At 36.4% G+C, this 21,527-nt stretch overlaps 1 protein-coding gene across 2 annotated transcripts; it reads left to right on the top strand.

Moving 5' to 3' along the window:
- The first annotated feature begins 17,704 nt into the window (after positions 1 to 17,704).
- LOC140811523 (probable arabinosyltransferase ARAD1) lies at positions 17,705 to 21,300 on the top strand. Of its 2 annotated transcripts, none has more exons than XM_073169455.1 (4): positions 17,705 to 18,338; positions 18,720 to 19,007; positions 19,639 to 20,015; positions 20,677 to 21,300. In XM_073169455.1, the coding sequence occupies exons 1-4, from the start codon at positions 17,742 to 17,744 to the stop codon at positions 20,717 to 20,719; spliced, it is 1,305 nt and encodes a 434-aa protein (XP_073025556.1). In that variant the 5' UTR covers positions 17,705 to 17,741; the 3' UTR covers positions 20,720 to 21,300. The 2 variants fall into 2 exon arrangements, with proteins under 2 accessions (XP_073025556.1, XP_073025555.1); XM_073169454.1 differs by having other exon boundaries at positions 19,639 to 20,004.
- Positions 21,301 to 21,527: the final 227 nt, after the last annotated feature.

Consider the following 21,527-nt stretch of genomic DNA (forward strand, 5'->3'; position numbering starts at 1 on the left):
GATCCAGCCCCCACCTGTTGTCATGCACACATACAAAACAAGACAACAGCCGGATAACTCCGGTGAGAATAAATCCCAGTATAAAACATGGTAAACATGCATATACTCATAATAATTCATGAAACATGCTGTCATGAAGAAATTAAAACAATAGTAATAGATTCCATGATCTATGAAATCTAATTTAACTAAACATGCATCTCAAATCAGATAAACATGCACATACAAAATCTAAATCATAAAACATGCTATCATAACTGAAGGCAATAACAATGGGTTCCATAATCTATGAATCCCATTCATATGTTTAAGCATGAAATTCTTCATATTTCAGCCGAGGGAAACGAGAAAAGCTTAGGGAGAAAAGCTTTAAGTTTCTTCGAAGACTATTATTGTGATTTTGTGTAATCCGTCTGTCTGATTTTAAATCCGATTACGGTATTGAGTTCCTAGCAACGCAGGCTTCATTTGGACGTAAGTTTTGTTACGTTTTGAGATGTTTTGAAAATATGATGTTGCTAGAATTACATGTGATTCAGATATGGTCCTGTTGTGGGGACCCGGACGCTAATCATCTTCTTAATCATCGTTGGGATCTAATTATCAATTAAGATAAAACAGGGTCTAAAAATTTTTCTTTTTAAAATACAAGTGCGGAAGGTAATGGCATCTAAATAATATACATATCTGTATAAAACTACAATTCAGTAGAAAAGTACAATACTGTACAACCTAAGTCTAAGGTTCAATTACTAAATTCAAGTAATAAACCAAGTCTGCTACAAGTCCGGAATCACCACGCTAACTCGTCTTCTCTCATCGTCATCTCGACCCTGATCCAGCCCCACCTGTTGTCATGCACACATACAAAACAAGACAACAGCCGGATAACTCCGGTGAGAATAAATCCCAGTATAAAACATGGTAAACATGCATATACACATATTGATTCATGAAACATGCTGTCATGCATAAAAGCAATAACAATAGTAATAGAGTTCATCATCTATGAAATCTAATCTAACTGAACATGCAACTCAAATCAGATAAGCATGCATATACAATCTAAATCATAAACACATTCTATCATGACTAAAAATAATAACATTAGGTTCCATAGTCTATGAAACCAATTCATCTATGCATGCTGTTCTAATCAAATCATGTCTAGACTTGACTCAACTATAACACTAGGGATCCCGGGGTGAATAAGACGTCAATGCCTGTTACCTACTCAACCGATCGTGGTAACCGTACGTCTTATTCCTAGACTTCGGTTCGAGCTGTATCAACGGCTGGCAATAGGAGTAATACCTGCTCCTAAGTTGAGATACACCGAACGTCTAGAAGTCTGACAATGACTGTCAAGACTTTCCTATCTTAAATGCAATGAATAACAATCTGTAAACAAAGCATAATCATATTCATAGCTGAATATGACAATAATCTCATACATTTGAATACAATTCTATAATCAAAGCATAAACATAATAAAATATAGACAACAGTCTAGTATGTGATTTTGTTGGGAAACTCAAATGCGATTTCATTTGAGTTGGGACTTCCCGAATATCACATGCATTATACCTTTGTCGTCCCGGTCTGACGAAGACGATGACCTGTATCCAACTCTGTCCATCTCGAATCTGAAATGACAATATCGAATACTCTGTATCAATGAATAACTCAATACATAATCTGTTCTGACCAATACTCAAATCAGTATACAATCTGGTCAATATCTGAACAAGATACAATCTAATTCATGTCATCGACATTACAATACAATCTGAATAATTACAGAGTCTGATCAATCTCAATCAATACTGAATCTGATCAATATCAATCAACTGATGTTTCGACGGTATAATAATACAAGTCTGAATAACCCCGTCAATCTGAACATCACAAATATAATACTGAACTCATAATCTGTGCCCACATAATTCATACTCTGAATATTAACACAATTCTGATATAAAATCTCAGTATTATATTTGTGATGTTCAGTTTGACGGGGTTATTCAGATTGTGCTATTATGCCGTCGAAACATCAGTTGATTTAGATTAATCAGATTCAGATATGATTCAGATTGTATTGTGATATCGATGACATGAAATGAATTGTATCTTGTTCAGATATTGATCAGATTATGTACTGAGTTGAGTATTGATCAGAACAGATTGTGAATTGAGTTATCCATTGATACGATGTATTCGATATTGTCTTTTCAGATTGGATATGGACAGATTTGAATACAGTTCATCGTCTTCGTCAGACAGGGACGAAAAGGTATAATTCATGTGATATACGGGAAGACATAACTCAAATAAGATCCTATTTGAGTTTCCCAATAAAATCACATACTAGATTATTGTTATATTCTGATATGAATATGTTTTGTTTATATACTGATATGTTAATGCTTTGTTTATAGATTTATAAGCATTGCATTTAAGATAGGAAAGTTTGACAGACACAGTCAGACTTCTAGACGTTCGGTGTATCGTTACATAGGAGCAGACACTGTCCTATTGTAGATTATTCGATACAGCTCAGACCGAAGTCTAGGAATAAGACGTACAGTCACCCCGAGTGGGAGGGTAGGTGACAGCCATTGACGTCTTATTCACACCAGGATCCCTAGAGTTATAGTTGAGTCGAGTCTAGACATGATTTGACTAGAACTGCATGTGTTTAGAGATGTGGTTTCATAGATTATGAAACCCATGTTTATTGCTTTCAGTATGATAGCATGTTTATATGATTTGATTTGAATTGCATGTTTATCTGATTGGAGCTGCATGCTTATTTTGATTTGATTTCATAGATTATGAAATCTATTATATTTAATTTCATTCATGATAGAACGTTTCATGATTTACTTCGTGTATATACATGCTTACCATGTCTTATACTGGGATTTATTCTCACCGGAGTTATCCGGCTGTTGTCTTGTTTTGTATGTGTGCATGACAACAGGTGGGGCTGGATCAGGGTCAAGATGAGAAAGAGGCTGGACTAGATAGCGTGGTGATTCCGGACTTACTGTAGATTTGGTTTTATTACTAGAACTTAGTAGTTGAACCTTAGATTACTTAAAAGACTGTTGTATCTTTATACTGAATTGTAATTTTATACAGATATGTATATTATTTAGATGACATTACCTTCCGCACTTGTATTTTAAAAAGAAAAATTTTTAGACCCTGTTTTATCTTAATTGATAATTAAATTCCAAAGATGATTAAGAAGAAGATCAGCGTCCGGGTCCCCACAATCAGCCTTTTGAGTTCCTGGAGAAGCAGACAAGTGTTTTTCTCAGAGTGACGTGATCATCAACATTTTCTTCTTCTTGTTGTTGTACAATGGATTGCACAAATTTATATACATTTGCCAGAATGATTTGCCTTAGAGGTGGAGAAGTGGTAATATCTGATTGTTTTTGCAGTTTGCCTTCTCAAGGAGCCAATTCAGTCTGGTTCTCCGAGACAGAGTGAGATGATGATCAAAAAACTTTTTTTGTCATTGGTCTTCACTGTCTCGAACTTCTTGTGATCATTTTCCCAGAATATCACTGGAATTTGAAGTGTTACTGTATCCGTCGTCAGTTGATTGATCACTACAATGTCGTCAAAAGCTGTCAGACAAGTGTGATCATAGTTTGATATTTAATCGTCACATACATTAGTAAACTATCGAATCTTCAAAAGATCAATTGCATAAGCTCGACATTGAAGAGATTAGAAATAACCACAGTCTTCACTTGATTCAACAGTCTTTTTCTAGTGCTATGAACCTTTCTAATACAGCTTTTTTTTTTCAATTTTTTGGCAAATGTGACTGCCCGGAACTCCACCCACTCATCAAAAAATTTGATTTTTTCTTCATCAAATTCATTCACTTTGTCCATCAACAAATCAATATGAGTCTAAACTGCTGATATAAGTTTAATTTCCACCACTTCAGTAACTTTTTCTTTTTCTTTCTCTGACACTGTTGAGAAGATAGAATCTAGTCCCGATCTTTTTTATTGGATAGGATCTCAAGGATTGTTGACAAAATGATTTTCCTTGGTGGAGTTGTCATAGCTATCAGTTTCATTTTCTAAGTTTTCTCTTCAGTAGCCTTGTCCTTAGTAGCCTTGATTGCTTGTACCTGAGAGATAGGTACAGCCTAGATAGGTGTAGGCACTGGTTTGATTTTGGTTTTCCTTGGCTTCTTTGGAGGAGTAGATGAAGCTGACACCTCAGAGTCACTGGATTGAAGAATCATTTTTCTCTTTGTCTTAGGAACAACATCCTTACTCACTTCTTCTCCACAATCTTCTTCATAGTAGCCATTTCATATCAAACTTATTTCTTAGCTACCAGCAATCCGACAGAAGAGAAGTCCAATGTGTGTCCCTTAGGCCTGAGAGATAAGATGTTTGCTGCAGTGGGAGCCTTTAATTTATATGGGGTAACTAAGTTGCTCAGTAAGGCTCCTCTATCATCAAACAATCGGCTAAGATGGAAGGAAATTCCAGCTGTTTTTTTTTCATTTTTAATCATAACCTTTAGAATAAAAAACATAACTATTGACCAGTTGATCTTAATTCATGTGACAATGGTTGTCATCACTAAAAAATTCTTTGTAGTGAAGGCATCGAAAGAGCCTGCCTTAGCCAAAATAGGCTCGGGCACCACATCAGCCAGCAATTGATACTACAACTTCATTTTGTTTTTCTTTTCTCATGTCTGGATTGGATCACTGGAAGTATAGAACTTCAACTTGCTTGTTGAGGCACTTATGAGAATTCAATTAGCACTTCAAAGGGAAACTGGAACATGGTTGAGAAGAAATCTTTCTCAATCAGCAAATTGTCAACTCCTAGAGACATCAAAATCTTCCTATATTTAGTAACATTTCCTCTGGCATAAAAACTCTCCAGCTCAGCCATATAGATATGCAATGATGAGCTGAGAAATGTCTCGAGCCCACATAACTCGACCTCCTAGAAGACTTTTGTAATTGAAGCATCTTCCATGTAATAAATCAATTCAAAATCATTAGCAAGTACGTTCATGATGTAGGAAAGTGTTGTTAGAGCTGCCATTTCTAAAATGAGATATAGAAGGTAAATGTTAAATAATTTTCCGAGTGAAAATGAAGCAAAGGGGTTGAGAGAAGAACAAGAGTTTGCTCATATTATGAAATGCAAAGGTAAACTGAAAACCTTAGGGATTTCAAGTATTTAATACGTGCAACTTTTGAATTGGTATAGTGTAACGTCTCTCGTTTAAAATTTCTACTAATTTTTTTTTTTCAATGGTCGAAACTAAGCCTACATAAATACATAAAATTTGAAACATGCATTTTGTAAAATCAACACACTGCTGAAAAAAATAACTACAGTTAAAATTATGAAAAGAGAAACCAACATAAAAAATTACCGTTTAAAAATATAAAACCTCAAGAATATTAAAATCTGTCAAAACCCTCAACAAAATAAAATCATCAACCATTTAAAAAGTTGTTTAAATGTATTCCCATAAAATCATATTCTTGCGGAAGAACACAAGGTCATCGGGTTAACGTGCGCCACCAGCTCCGTCCATTCAGTCATCATCACCTCCAGTCTCCTGATCAAAATGCTCACCTACATCATTCATACCTAGTGAGTCTAAAGAGTCCACACATCTATAAAGTTAATAGCAATTACATATACATAACATGCAACAATGAAAAATATTGTAATCAACATACATTTCATTAGCATAAAAGTAAATATGTCGTATAATAGCATAACGTGTCAAAATATGTCTCATCATATCATCATACACGTTTACATTTTTTTATTGAATTCAGTTAATTTGTTGTAACTTTCGTATCAGATCTATCCGATAGATCCATCTACGTATAACCACGGTACCGGGCGGCGGGGACATCAATGACACTCTCACCCGTCAATTGAGCATTGGCCTATCATATCAAGTAAATGGAAATACGATCGTTGGGCTCCCTCTGGAGCCTTCTCCCATAAACGGGCTCCTCTAGGGCCTTTTCCCTCACGATATCTTCTATAATATCATCATATACATATATCGTCAGTCACAACCAACTCCCGTCCTTCAAAAATATCATCATTTTCATGACTTGTCAAAATTATGCATATACGTAAATTTTCTTTAAAATCAAGCATGCAACGCGCTTCCAGGACTAAAAACTCACCCCGGGTGAAAAATGACCATTTTGCCCCTGGAAACCCGAAATGACCGTTTTACTCCTGGACCTCAACATTTCGACCTAAAGCTTACCAAACTACTTAAAACATTCCAAAACATATTTAAAAACATTTCTTAGACATAATATTGAGCACATTTATAATATAAACGATTCATTTTAAAACCTGGACCGGGGTCCCGGTTTTAGCCCGAATCAACTCGAAACTTAACCAAATCTTCCCCAACACAAACCGTGACTTGAACCTACATGACCAGCCTCTAAAACACCCGTTACAGACCACTTATGACCCACAAAACTGTTAGAGTAGGTGCACGTCGATCCAAGTGTTGGCCGAGTGTTCACAATGAAACTCTATGTATAAACGATCTTTATTTTAATAATATTTGAAATTATTATTTTGGCACATCTTTATCTGTATACCCATGCTAGTTGCATAGATAAAGCCCTTGAATATACAAATAGTAGAAAGAATATGAGATGCTCATATGATGAGTATCATGAAACTCATATTTGGAATACTGTATATTCTAAACAGTTCCTAGTCGATTCAGCTGCCGCTAAGAAGGATATAGGCCGCTCGAATTCGAGACTAGTATCTGCGATGTGAGTACCATGTTTCATTGGTAGGGGACATTGTGATGTCCGAACATGCAGATAGGTGCTCCTTGTAGAGTGCACTGAACAACCCTCAATAAAAGACTTTCCAAGTGGTTCTCACTTATCGAGTGGAAAAGTCCTAGTTTATGGTTGTACACCATTAGTCCTTATGACCCGGGACAACATTTAGACTCTACGTGCTAGAATTACACTTTGACTTGTTTACCGACTCTCAAGGGGTCATCAGGTGGCAAGGTTGGGTGTTCCGTCGAAACATATAGGAGTCAATGCATTGTAGTCGAGGATTCACCGCTTACCTTCGGATATGGATATACTATGTGTATGTAGTATGAAATCTCTGATCAGATTATGGTGGTAATTAAGAAAGGGGTTCCTTAGATTACACCATCGATGCAACTACGGCATGACACATAGTATCGATTCATTGACAACTCTCGATAAACCAATGGTTGTCGAATCGGTCGGGATATATGAGTTGAAGGGACCGTATTGTACGCTAACCATAATTGAATGGTTCTTGCCTGCACTATCATTTGATACCTAGGGAATCATGTAAGCGATGCTGCTGTTAGAGTAGGTGCCTGTCGAGCCAAGTGTTGGCCGAGTGTTCACAATGAAACTCTATGTATAAGCAATCTTTATTTTAATAATATTTGAAATTATTGTTTTGGCAAATCTTTATCTGTATACCCATACTAGTTGCATAGATAAAGCCCTTGAATATACAAATATTAGAAAGAATATGAGATGCTCATATGATGAGTATCATGAAACTCATATTTGGAATACTATATATTCTAAACGGTTCCTAGTCGATTCAGCCGCCGCTAAGAAGGATATAGGTCGCTAGAGTTCGAGACTAGTATCTGCGATGTGAGTACCATGTTTTATTGGTAGGGGACATTGTGATGTCCGAGCATGCAGATAGGTGCTCCTGGTAGAGTGCACTGAACAACCCTCCTTAAAGGACTTTCCAAGTGGTTCTCACTTATCGAGTGGAAACGTCCTAGTTTATGGTTGTACACCATTAGTCCTTATGACCCGGGACTACATTGAGACTCTATGTGCTAGAATTACACTTTGACTTGTTTACCGACTCTCAAGGGGTCATAAGGTGGCAAGGTTGGGTGTTTTGTCGAAACATATAGGAGTCGATGCATTGTAGTCGGGGATTCACTGCTTACCTTCGGGTATGGATATCCTATGTGTTCTCATGTGTATGTAGGTTGAAATCTCTGATCAGAGTTGGTGGTAATTATGAAAGGGGTTTCATAGATTACACCATTGATGCAACTACGACATGACACATAGTATCGATTCATTGACAACTCTCGATAAACCAATGGTTGTCGAATCGGTCGGGATATATGAGTTGAAGGGACCGTACTGTACGCTAACTATAATTGAATGGTTCTTGCAGGCACTATCATTTGATACCTAGGGAATCATGTAAGCGATGCTGCTAGGCATTTAACATGATTGGTTGGGTACTATCAGACTTGAGTTCTGACGTTCTTATTATCAAGGAGTTGATAAGTAAGAATGGAGCAATTGGGGTATGCTCATATAAGGACATGTTTAGTCCGAATCACATGGAGATGTGAACCCACGGCTAATTGTATCAATGAACCATTGAGGGCCACACAAGTACTAGCTTTCTAGATCCCGTTGAGAAGTAAAAATAGTTCAATGTGTTGAACGGCTTATAAAGGAGTTTATAAGCGTAAAGAAAAATAGAAGTATGACTTCTATTAGAGAAATGTAAATTTTAATTTATGAAAGTGTTCCTAAATTAAAAGTTGGCCAAGTGAATAATGTATTTGAAAATTGTGATTTTCATAAACATCATTATGGACTAAATTAAATTAATTCAAGTGTTGAACTAATTAAACACTAGTGGGCCTAGTAGAGTCCAAATAATTAAATTAATTCAAGTGTTGAATTAATTAAACAATATTGGGTCTTGTAGAGCCCAATTAAAATTAATTATTACACTAGTGGGGCTTGAGTAAAATCAAGCAATGGTTAAATGGTCTCAAATGTGTTTGGAACATTTAAATATAAGTCCATGGGCTTTGTAATTGTTACAAACCCAAATAGAAAGGCATGCAAGGGAGGTGAAAGGTTGGGAGACAATTTTTTGTATAACCAAGGCTTGGCATGCAACTTTTTTACTTTAACTTTTCCCACAACCAAAAAAATGTCTCTCCTTCTCTCCTAGCATGAATAGTGGCCGAAAATACTATTCATCCTCTCCAATTTTTTCTTTCTTCAATTGTTGAGGAAAGCCTACACTTCTCAATGAAAAATACTCTAATTTTTCTAGTGCAAAATTAGGGTGGTTCTAACTAGTTGGTGGTGGGCCTAATTTTGTAGGAAAGATTCAAGAACAAGGTGAAGCTTGTAGATTGTCTTGCCATCAAGAGCTTAGTTGTATATCAACAAAGTTGGTGTCATTCATCAACCTCAAGAGGTTGATAGGTAAAACTATTTCTAACACCCTATGTATGACTTGTATGGTGTTTTATTGTATTTGTTGCACAAATTTTGTGGTGGCCGAATTTCTTGCATGAAAAATTAAAATTTTTGACTTCCGTTGCGCTTCCGGTCACCGTAACCGATCCCCTTTCAGCTGCTAGGCGTTTAACATGATTGGTTGGGTACTATTAGACTTGAGTTCTGACGTTCTTGTTATCAAGGAGTTGATAAGTAAGAATGGAGCAATTGGGGTATGCTCATATAAGGACATGTTTAGTCCGAATCACATGGAGACGTGAACCACGGCTAGTTGTATCAATGAACCATTGAGGGCCACACAAGTACTAGCTTTATAAATCCCGTTGAGAAGTAAAATAGTTCAATGTGTTGAACGGCTTATAAATGAGTTTATAAGCGTAAGGAAAAATAGAAGTATGACTTCTATGAGGGAAATGTAACTTTTAATTTGTGGAATTGTTCCTAAATTAAAAGTTGGCCAAATAATAATGTATTTGAAAATTGCGATTTTCATAAACATTGTTATAGACTTAATTAAATTAATTCAAGTGTTGAATTAATTTAAACATTAGTGGACCTAGTAGAGTCCAAATAATTAAATTAATTCAAATGTTGAATTAATTAAATAACATTGGGTCTTGTAGAGTCCAATTAAAATAATTATTCAACTAGTGACTTGAGTAAATTCAAGTAATGTTTAATTAGTCTCAAATATGTTTGAGATAATTAAATTAAGTCCATGGATTTTTAATTGTTAAAAATCAAATAAAAATACATGCATGGGAGGTAAAGAGTTGGGAGACAACTTTTGCAACAACCAAGGCTTGACATGCAACTTTTCGCTTTACCATTTTTCACAACCAAGAAAAGTCTTCCTCCCTTGTCTCCACACTTGCTTGGCCGAAATTTTGTGGATTTCTCCTTCAATATTTCTCTCATTTTTCTTCTTCAATGGTTGAGGAAAGAAAAACACTTCTCTTTGAAAAATCCATTTATTTTTCTAGTGCAAAATAAGAGGGGTTCTAGCTAGTTGGTAGTGGGCTTTATTTTAGAGCAATGAGTGCTCTTTGGAAGCTTGTAGAAGTTCTTGCCATACAAGAGCTAAGGTGTTTACACCTTAGTTGGAGCCATCATCAACCTCAAGAGGTTGATATGTATGATTTCTTTACACCCTATGAATGTCATAGTTGTGTTTTTGTATATGCTACAACACTAGAACAAGGTGGCCAAAATTTCTTCTTGTAAAATCGAAAATTTTCTTGCTTCCGTTGCGTTTTCGGGCACCTAAAATCGATCCCTTTCAAAAACATGCCCAGAGGTTGCTGGAAATCTCCCGCGTATGCACACAAATTTCACAACTTGAGCGATTTTATGATAAAAATCATATCTCCCTCGCTTCTTATCAAAAAATTATGAATTTACTATCGAATCGAAGATACAGAGTGATACAAATCATATGTTGAACACATTTCTAGAAAACCAAAATACAAGTCGCAGAAATTGAAATAACAGAGGGTGACTGGTTTTGTGACACAGAAATCCCATAGTTTGTGTGGCTTTACGATAAAAATCATATCTCCATAATTTCTTATTTACGAATATTCTATCGAATCGAAGATAACACAGATTGATACAAATCATATGTTGAACAAATTTCAAGAAAACAAACTTACAAGTCGTAGAATTTGAAATAACATTGGGTGACAGGTTTTGTGACACAGAAATCCCACAGTTTGTGCGGCTTTAAGATAAAAATCATATCTTCCTCATTTCTTATCAGACAAGTAAGAATTTTATATCGAATCGAAGATAACATAAAGTGATACGAATCATATATTGAACATATTTCCAGAAAACGAACTTATAGGTCACATAATACAAAATAACAAAGGGTTACAGGTTTTGTGACACAGAAATTTCACCCGAAAACTCAAGATATCGATCGGCCCTATCATAAAACCCACAAACTTTGACTCCAGCCTCATGTACCCCTCTAACTCAACATGTACAGCCCTTAGCAACATAAAATTGGCAGTCGTTCGCATCAAAGCAAGAAACCGTGAGTTGTGCGCAAGTTATACTCATATACGTGTCAAAATCTTTGCAAAAGTGATGTTATAAAGGGGACCAACGAATTATCAAGCATATATATATATATACTTGATTATTGTAATCTGATATGATTTATTGATTTTGAATTAATGTGAGCATAGCCGGGCCATTCCGAACTCAGATTTGGGCAAAGAATATGCAATGCATAGATTCGGGCCGAAGGTGCGGCGCCCGGGCGGAAGTTTATGTCCGCCCGAGCGCCATTGAATGTTGGTAGAAAGCCGAGCATCTCGCGCCCAGGCGGAACTTTATGTCCGCCCGAGCGCGATTGTTTATTTTGCGAGGGCCGAGAGTGCCGCGCTCGGGCGGAACTTTATGTCCGCCCGAGCGCGAGACGTTCTGCACAAAGGAGTATGCCACGTTGCTTCACATGCATGGAGTATATATATATGTATAACTTAGACGATTCTTCATTCATTCAGAGAAGAAGTCGAGAATTGAGGGAGAAGCTTTCAGTTCTAATTCAGAAATTGATTTACGAGCGAATCGTCTATCCAAATTGAAATCCGACTTCGGTACTGTGTTCATATCAACGCAGGCTACAACTGGACGTAAGTTTTGTTACGTTTAGACAAGATTTGAATTTATGATATTGTCAGAATTGAATATGATTCAGATATGATGTTTCTGCTACCGTAGATATTATAGAATTGAAGTCAGATTAAAGAACAGACTAGTTATGTAATTGTTATGATTTTCGAAAGATATTGACTGAGATTTTAATATCAGAATTGTGTATTACTGATTTTGAATATACCGATATTGAGATTATGAGTTCTGGTATTATATCTGTGATGTTGAACTGACGGGGTTATTCAGATTGTATTGTTATACCGTCGAAACATCAGTAGATTGATATTGATCAGATTCAGTAGTGATTTAGATTCATCAGATTCATATATGATTTCGATTATATTGTGATTTCGATGATATGAATTGAATTGTGTCTTGTTCAGATATTGATCAGATTATGTACTGAGTTGAGTATTGATCAGAACAGATTGTGTATTGAATTATTCACTGACACAGCGTATTCGATATTATCATTTCAGATTGATATGGACAGATTTGAATACAGATCATCGTCTTCGTCAGACCGGGACGACAAAGGTATAATTAATGTGATATTCGGGAAGACATAACTCAAATCAGATCTCATTTGAGTTTCCCAATAAAATCAGATACTAGATTGATGTTTATGTTTTGATATGATTATGCTTTGTTTATAGATTTATATGCATTGCATTTCATATAGGAGAGTCTTGACAGACAGTCATACCTCTAGACGTTCGGTGTATCGTTACATAAGAGCAGACACCCTCCGATTGTAGATTATTCGATACAGATATGACCGAAGTCTAGGAATAAGACGTACGTTACCCCGATTGGGAGAGTAGGTAACAGACAGTGACGTCTTATTCACACCGGGATCCCTAGATTCAGCATGGAGTCGAGTCTAGACATGATTTGACTAGAACTACATGTGTTTATGAATGTGGTTTCATAGACTATGAAACCCATGTTTAGTGCTTTCAGTTATGATAGCTTGTTATATGATTTGATTTAAATTGCATGTTTATCTGAATTGAATTGCATGCTTATTTTGATTTGATTTCATAGATTATGAAATCTATTATCTTTGAATATGTTTATGATAGCATGTTTTACGATTTAGATTATTTCTATACATGCTTACCATGTTTTATTCTGAGATTTATTCTCACCGGAGTTATCCGGCTGTTGTCTTGTTTTGTATGTGTGCATGACAACAGGTGGGGCTGGATCGGGGTCAAGAGGATGAGGAGAGAAGAAGAGTTAGCGTGGTGATTCCGGACTCACTGTAGATTTGGTTTATTACTTGAACTTAGTAACCGAACCTTAGATTTCTTGATCATATTTGAAGTAATGCACTGTACTAACTCGGGTAGGTTTCACCCCTTCTACCACCTCGGGTAGGTTTCACTAGAAAACTTTGATTTATACAATGCTTTGTAAAAATCCACTCAGCTTAGGATTTACCCTACTGCCTAACTGAACTCCTAGCCTCGACTGAAGGCAACATCTTTCAGCCAACACTTGTTTAACGTCTTTGTGTTGAAGACTAAGTACACAAGTTTAATGTCTTTAAGCAAGACTCACTCAACTATTCAATTAGCTAAACTCTCTGTATGTGTTAGTGATTGTGTGTGCGTGTGTGAGAAATGATCTATGAATACAACACAAAAGTGTTCACACACACTGAGAGAAAAATGCTCCTAAACTGAGCTGATAATAATTTGAAGTGTTCTTTCAAATTTGGGCTGATTGTTTCTTGTAAGCTGATATGCATTGAACGTGCCCTTCTCTGTTGATTTCACACACTTGTATATTTTTCCACGATTGTATATTGATGATCTTGTTCTGGTATTTATAGAAGCAATGAGACCGTACACCAAGACTCATAAAATATATTCGTTGCAATTTGAATTTGTTCCTCGAAATATGTCTGTAATTTCCGACAGCTACTCTGGAACATTTTGGCTTTAAGCACTAATGCAACGTCTATTATTGTCCTTTGAATAGACAAAAGCTTTTCCTCAATGAAGACATCTGGATTCCATTGAATAAGCTTGTTGTGTTCTGCAAGCTGATTGATTCTTAACTTATGTTCTGAATTGGTAAGTTGAACTGATTCGTGAAATCAGTTGGCTCGTCAGCTGAACTGATTTCGCTGCTTCAATTGAACTAGTCAGCTGTGCTCTTCATCAGCTGATCGGGCTTCTGAAGTTCTTCTGCTGAACTGCCTATCAGCTGGAAAATCAGTGGAACTGGTCCAATTTGGGCGATCGGTTGACGCTTTTAGTTTGCGTCTCGATAGTTTCAGTTTTTGTTCGATAACTGATCAATTCGAATTTTGATCAGTTCCAGCTTCTGCGCAAGTATTAGTAGCATAAAAAAATGCCTGACGCGGCATTGATCCGTCAGGCTTTCGCCCATCATGGGGTGTGGAAGGTTTTGATCCTTTTGTTCCTTTCCGCAGGGACCAGGAGATTGGATCTTCCATTACTGATGGGAAAATATTTATATCCGGGTAAAATCATTAGAAACAAAAAGCAAGTTTTGTTAACATCAAAATCAAGATCGCCAACATGAAATGTTCCAACACAATTTATTAAGAAAATGATTAATACAAATAATAATATTACAGGTTGGGAATCCCATTGAGATTAGATTTTATTTCCGATCTCTCTTCTGATATTAATCGGGATGAGAAAAATCCTGACAACTCGGGTTGTGAAAACGATAGGTCTGGATTTTTTGGAGATGATGATAAGACGGGATTCAAGATGGGTCAGGATTTTAGGAAATGTTTCCAGTCCTAATTCAAATAAATATATTTCCATCATGTAGGTTGAAACGTCTACTAACTAAAATGCTACTATAAATTTTTTTTGTGAGCTCATTTTCAAAAATTACATCTTTACACATGCATGCAATAGTATCTGAAAATTTCACATTTTAAAATAAAACTAATCAACTAACAGATAAAAATACTGCATTTTAAAAATAGCCAATTCGTCAACCCTCGGCATGCATTTTTAAAAATAAACAAATATGAAACGTGTAAAAACCCTGTCAAACATCAACATAATAAAAAGACATAGTTTGAAAATATACAAAATCACTTTATCTCATAAACATGATGTGAGGAAAATATGGTCCTCGGGTTCGCGCGCGCTCAACCAACTCTGCCTACTCAGTCTTCGGCACCTCTAATCTCTTGATCAATATGCTCACCTGTATCATTCATACACCTGTAACATCATAACAAATACTTACATATCACGCAAAATGGAAAGTACCGTAATAAAAACACGTTTCATGATCTTAAAAAGATGTAAGCATAATAATGGCCTGTCAAAGCATAAACATTTTCATAACATATTTCATCATATCATACACGTGTTCTTTTTCTTAATTTGAATTCCGTTCATTAATTGCGACTTTCGTATTATCGTATTAGACGATGGATCCATCTACGTATAACCGCGGAACTCGACGACGGGGACATCAACGACAGTATTACCCATCTACCGAGCCTTGGCCTTACATGTCATCATATTAGTCACAATCAACTCACATCCTTCAAAATATGTCATCATATTCATTACTTAATAAAATCTTGCATATACGTACATTTTTCTTAAAATCAAGCATGCAACGTAATTTTTCATATTTACATAAAAATTCATGTTCGTGATAACATAAGTATTTAAAACATGTCAAATCATGTTTATGGCATTGCCAGGACTAAAAACTCGACCCGAAGTGCAAAATGACCATTTTGCCTCTAGAAACCCTAATTGACTATTTTACCCCTGTACCTCTAAATTTCGACCGAAAGCCAACCAAACTCCTTAAAACACCTTAAAAAATATTTATAAGCAATTCTTAGATGTATACTCGAGTCCGTTTCAAAACTTATATGATTCGTTTTAAAACTTGGGGCAAGGTCCCGGTTTTAACCCAAATCAACCAGAAACCTAACCAAATTTCTCCCAACTCAAACCATGAATCTAACCTACAGGACCAACCTTTAAACGACTTATTTCAGACCACTTATGATCCTCAAACAATAACCGAAAGTTAACCCTAGTTGCACCAACCCACGATTATTCGATCCTATCCCTAACCAACCCGCACCAGCCTTGCACCATGGCTACCTAGGACCCAGTTCAGACCAAGAACGTCCTACTGGTCCAACCCTAGCCATGCATGCTGTTCATGCAACCAGCCCCACGCGATTTACTGACTAGCAACCAGTCTCGACCCTACTCGACACAAGCGAAACGATTGCTCCCTAGCACATGACCAGCCGCGGTTGAGCCCTCCTTGACCATGTCTCAACCCCCTTAGGGACTGCACCGTGTCTTGGATAGGCTCCCCTGCAGCCGGTTCTCTCCCCATAACCCGATCTAGCCCCCAAACGTCGAAGCATGCTCTAGGTCCAATCGATTTCCCTTCGAGCTCTAGAAACCAGAGACTCCAGCACCTAGACACTTAACCCTTGACTTGATCAGCCCCCTGGCAACACAAATCGGCAGCCCCTTACACACCAAATCGAGAAAACGTGAGTTATGTATGAAACATTGCATAATTCATGTCAAAACATTGCAAAAAAGATGTTACATGATAGGACCAATAATTTCTCATGCAAATACATATACATCAGCATATAAATGGTGTAAATGATGATAAAAAGAGATACATGTTGTGCCTTAACGTTTAACCGCTCGAAAACTTGGAAATCCTTGCGTAGAACATGCACCAGAGATGCGGGGAATAATTTTTCTTTGAATGCTTAGGGAACCCGACGAATTTCTGCTGAAAAACGATAGAATGTTGCTGCTGAAGGGTATGGTGGTCGGCCAAATGAGTAGGCTAGGTTGAGGGTTAGTTTAGTAGTGATTAAGTTAAATAAACATGCACTAATGGACCTATAATAAAGATTAGAGGAGTAAAAAGAGTTTGGAACCCATTAAGCACTAATATAAACCCATCAAACCCAATAACACTTTCGAAAAATATTTCATATTGGTACGTTTTAGAAAATATTGCCCGAACCCTCAGAAAGTCCCTCGATTCGCTAAATTTTGCATATTAGTTAAAATATGATCCAACGAGTAAAAGTACCTAATCAAGGCCCATTTTCGAAAATCACACTTAAATACACCTTATATTAAATTATTAAAAATAATTATCCAATAAATTTTTTTTTCCTGATTATCTCTGGTCTCCGTTACTCGTTCCAGCATGGAATGCACCTTAAAATCCTAATAAGTGAAACTTTAAAATACCCATGAAATAAACACATAGCCATGCCATAATCATATATTAAATGCATAAAAATCATTATACACATATGTTAAATTAAAATCTTAAATTACATGCAGACAGATTACATATTTGGAATGTAATTATCCAAAATTTGAACTTATTTGTACTCAACATTAAAATAATACATTAATATTATTTCTTAATATATATATATATATATATATATATATATATATATATATATATATATATATATATATATATATATATATATTATATATATATATATATATATTAAGAAATAATATTAATGTATTATTTTAATGATGTTGAGTATATATATATATATATATATATATATATATATATATATATATATATATATATATATATATATATATATATATATATATATATATGGGATAACTTGTACTGGGCCTGCTGATGCCAAACTCCACCTGAGGGTTAAATGAATCTTCGGCTCAAAGTCAGATCGCCGCCGCTTTCCGCCGCCTCCTCCCCACCGTCCCCTTCTTCCTTGCTTCTCCATCACGGTAAAACCACAATGCCGAGAATGCACCGTAAATCTTTCCTAAAACTCACCATTACCTTCGCCTGCCTTCTATCCCTCTTTGCACTCTATTCCTTCCTCGTCTACGCTAATCCTCCCAATCACACGACAAGTATTAAATTTAATAATTTGCATGATAGCAGTATTTATATCAAGAAAACGGTGAAAATTTATATGTATGAATTGCCGAGAAGATTTACCTACGATGTTATTGATAGCTATACGGCAGCGCGTGGAGGAGAAATCGTGGGGGATGATGCGCAGAAGAGGTACCCTGGGAATCAGCACTCCGCTGAATGGTATTTGTTTTCCGATCTAAATCATCCTATTGAGGAGCGGGTAGAATCGGCCGTCACCCGGGTCCATGACCCGGAAGAAGCGGATCTCTTCTACGTGCCTTTTTTCTCTTCGTTGAGTCTTGTGGTTAATCCCAATCGACCAGCGACCGTGAGCTCGTTTCCTGATGGCAATACATATAGTGATGAGCAAACACAGGTACCTCATACCAGATTCTTTGATAATAATGTTTGCTTCTTGTATAAAAAAAAATTAAATCCTACCGGTGTATTGTAGCATTTGAAGTGTTGGGAATTTTCATAGCCAACACCCGAGAGTTTTGGATGCCATTTACTTGTCTGAGTTTTTTCTTAAGTCGATGTCATGATCCTAGTTGGTCCCATTCTGAGAGTGTGGAAATTGGTACTTTAAATAGTCGTTGGCTCACTCACTTTTATAGCAGTTTAGTGGGATTATCCCTAGAGTAATGACATAGCATATCAGACATTGAAAAACTCAAAATGTTCATAGTATGCAGTGGATCGTTGATAATCAGGTAAAGGGCCGTGTACTCATTATTCTTGGTAATTACTGATGTAGGAGGATTTGATAGATTGGTTGGAAAACCAGGTGTATTGGAAAAGGAACAAGGGCCGGGATCATGTATTTATTTGTCAGGATCCCAATGCTCTGTACAAGGTAATTGATACGGTGAAGAATGGAGTGCTATTGGTTTCAGATTTTGGGCGGCTGGGACGCAATCAGGCATCCCTGGTTAAGGATGTGATTCTCCCATATTCGCACAGAATTAAGACGTACCAGGGGGATATAGGAATTGAAAATCGCAAGGCACTGCTGTTCTTTATGGGAAACCGGTACCGGAAAGAGGTAACTATTTGTTTCTTTTCCTTGCAATGGATGTATGAAATCTGTCGTGAAATTGTTGTGCATCACACCAGCTAGTTAGGGTGTATATTGTAACTCGACGCATTCCATACATGATATATCCTTGATATTTATCAATTTTCACCTTGCTAATGAGTTTGGATCAATTAAATTAAATAATATTCTTGATTTATATTGTAGACATTTACCAGATGGATAATTCAGATCTTGAACATCGAGTCAAGTGAAAGATTATTTGTGGCAGCATGTGTTGATTATGGGAGTAATTTAACAAGGAATATTTACATCTGAATGCTCATTATTTATGAACTTGCAATTATTCTCTAGAGGAATAACTTGCTCACTTTCATTATATTCTTATGGTATTGTTTCACAGGCATCTCTCTATAAGATGTACTTTTGATGCGTTAGCCATTATTTATGAAATATTGTGGACGCCCGAGCCTCAATAATCTGTGTACATTTACACCGTTGAAGCCTTTTCAAGCATTAAATAGACAAGGATATTTAGAGATGCCCAGGAGATGATTGATTCACTTGTAAAAATGTCTTGCATGCATCCATGCTTTGTCCGTGTCTGGTGATAAAAATTTTGCTTGGTTGGAGACTGCAGGGGGGTAAGATTCGAGACTTGCTTTTCCAAGTTCTTGAGAATGAACCAGAAGTTATTATCAAACATGGAGCTCAGTCCAGGGAGAGTCGTCGCATGGCATCTCAAGGGATGCACACGTCAAGGTTTTGTTTACATCCAGCTGGGGATACTCCATCAGCTTGCCGACTTTTTGATGCTATAGTGAGCCTGTGTGTGCCGGTTATTGTTAGTGACTACATTGAGTTGCCCTTTGAGGATGTCATAGACTATAGAAAGATTGCTGTTTTTGTTGATTCTGACACAGCTGTTACCCCTGGAAATCTCGTAAAATTACTGAGGGGAGTGAGCTCAGAGAGGATCTTGGAGTTTCAAAAGGAGTTGAAACAGGTAGTTCTGAGGTGATTGACCCCACATGTGCCTGGGAAAGAGCCAGCTTTCTTTTACATGCTTGAAATAAATCCTGGAAAAACCACCATTTATGTTTACATACATTTTTCAAGAGTAATATTATGGGCGTTGTTTGATTTATTTCCTGTTTATAAGCAATAAACAATTGATAGGACTGTTTGAGATGGTTTTCAGGCATTTTATGTGTGTTCACTTGAAGCATTGATTAGGAAAACTGACTGGACTATTGTTAATGGTAATTTTGGATGTAGAGCCGATCTTAAATATTTATACTTTATTTTATGGTGGATATTAAGAGAACAGAGTACAAAAGAATGTTGGTAGTCCTCCATCGTGTATGCAATAAAGACTTGTGGAGGTGAACTGTAGTTGTTAGACTCTTGCCATCTTAAAGTGATTTGATTTTACATCAGTATTTTCCGTAATGGAGATTTTCACGGTTTGCTTATTGGTGGGGGAACAATGCCATATTTTAGGTGTGTGTTTCTGTTCTCAGCTCGTTTGTGGGAATTTATGGGTTGGTTGGACTTTAATTGCAATTGGTGCTGTGTATGTGCGTGGGTTACATTTTTTTAGCATCTTTAAATTAGAAATTATGTGAACTGACACTAAATTCTGGCTTGCACTCGTGCTAATTTTCATGGGATGCAGGTGCAAAGGTACTTTGAGTACGAAGACCCAAATGGGACTGTGAAAGAAATCTGGCGCCAAGTTTCGTTGAAGCTACCTTTTATCAAGCTCATGAGTAACCGTGACAAACGAATCGTGATAAGGGACTCAAAGGAACCAGATTGTTCGTGTCTCTGCTCAAACCAATCGGGGATGCACATGATACTATGACAAGCCATTTAATTGTTAAGCAATGAGAATCTCTTAGTTATCGTGAGAGAACAAGTGCAACATTTGCTTATACGTGACAAAAAAGATGACAATATCTTGGAGTGGATCTTGATCAGGTCACAGCTGCATGTAATTCTTATTGCGGCTGCTGCAGGGTCGTTGATTCATGTATGGCTATATGGTTAGATGGGGATTAAAAATTAAAAATCGTATGCCTTTAGTGCTACTTGTTAGTTGGTAAAAGCTCGATTAAATAAACGATGCAAGTATTATTGGAATTTAGTGCATCTTACATAGAGGAAAAACAAGAGCTACGGTGTATATTCAATAAAACTTGATGGAGTGACCGTAGATTTTTAAAATATAAGAATGCCTGTTGTAATTGTAAGTTGAATGTCATATGCATTAAGTAAATTAGCTTTGCCTATTATTACTTATGAGGTTTATTATAAATAATTTGTAGATGGTTAACCATATTATTATTGAATTTTTATGTTAACAATAGTGTTGCACAACTGAGATAGTCCATCTTTAGTCTTTAGAACAGAGAATCGATTTTTTTTTTTCTTTCTTCAGCATGTATATATGTTGTGGTCAAATTGCATCAGTCGATGATGGTCAACCTTTTTTCGTACTTAATAAAATATAAAAAAAATAACTCA

This window comes from Primulina eburnea, chromosome 14 (assembly GCF_022965805.1).
Source record: "Primulina eburnea isolate SZY01 chromosome 14, ASM2296580v1, whole genome shotgun sequence".
NCBI classification, from domain to species: domain Eukaryota; kingdom Viridiplantae; phylum Streptophyta; class Magnoliopsida; order Lamiales; family Gesneriaceae; genus Primulina; species Primulina eburnea.

What these genes read in the sequence shown, in the direction of transcription:
- LOC140811523 (XM_073169454.1), top strand. Translation starts at nt 17,742, where the DNA reads ATGAATCTTCGGCTCAAAGTCAGATCGCCGCCGCTTTCCGCCGCCTCC. An exon ending in ATAGTGATGAGCAAACACAG is followed by an intron (nt 18,339 to 18,719) that starts GTACCTCATACC and finishes TTACTGATGTAG; the next exon opens with GAGGATTTGATAGATTGGTT. An exon ending in GAAACCGGTACCGGAAAGAG is followed by an intron (nt 19,008 to 19,638) that starts GTAACTATTTGT and finishes TGGAGACTGCAG; the next exon opens with GGGGGTAAGATTCGAGACTT.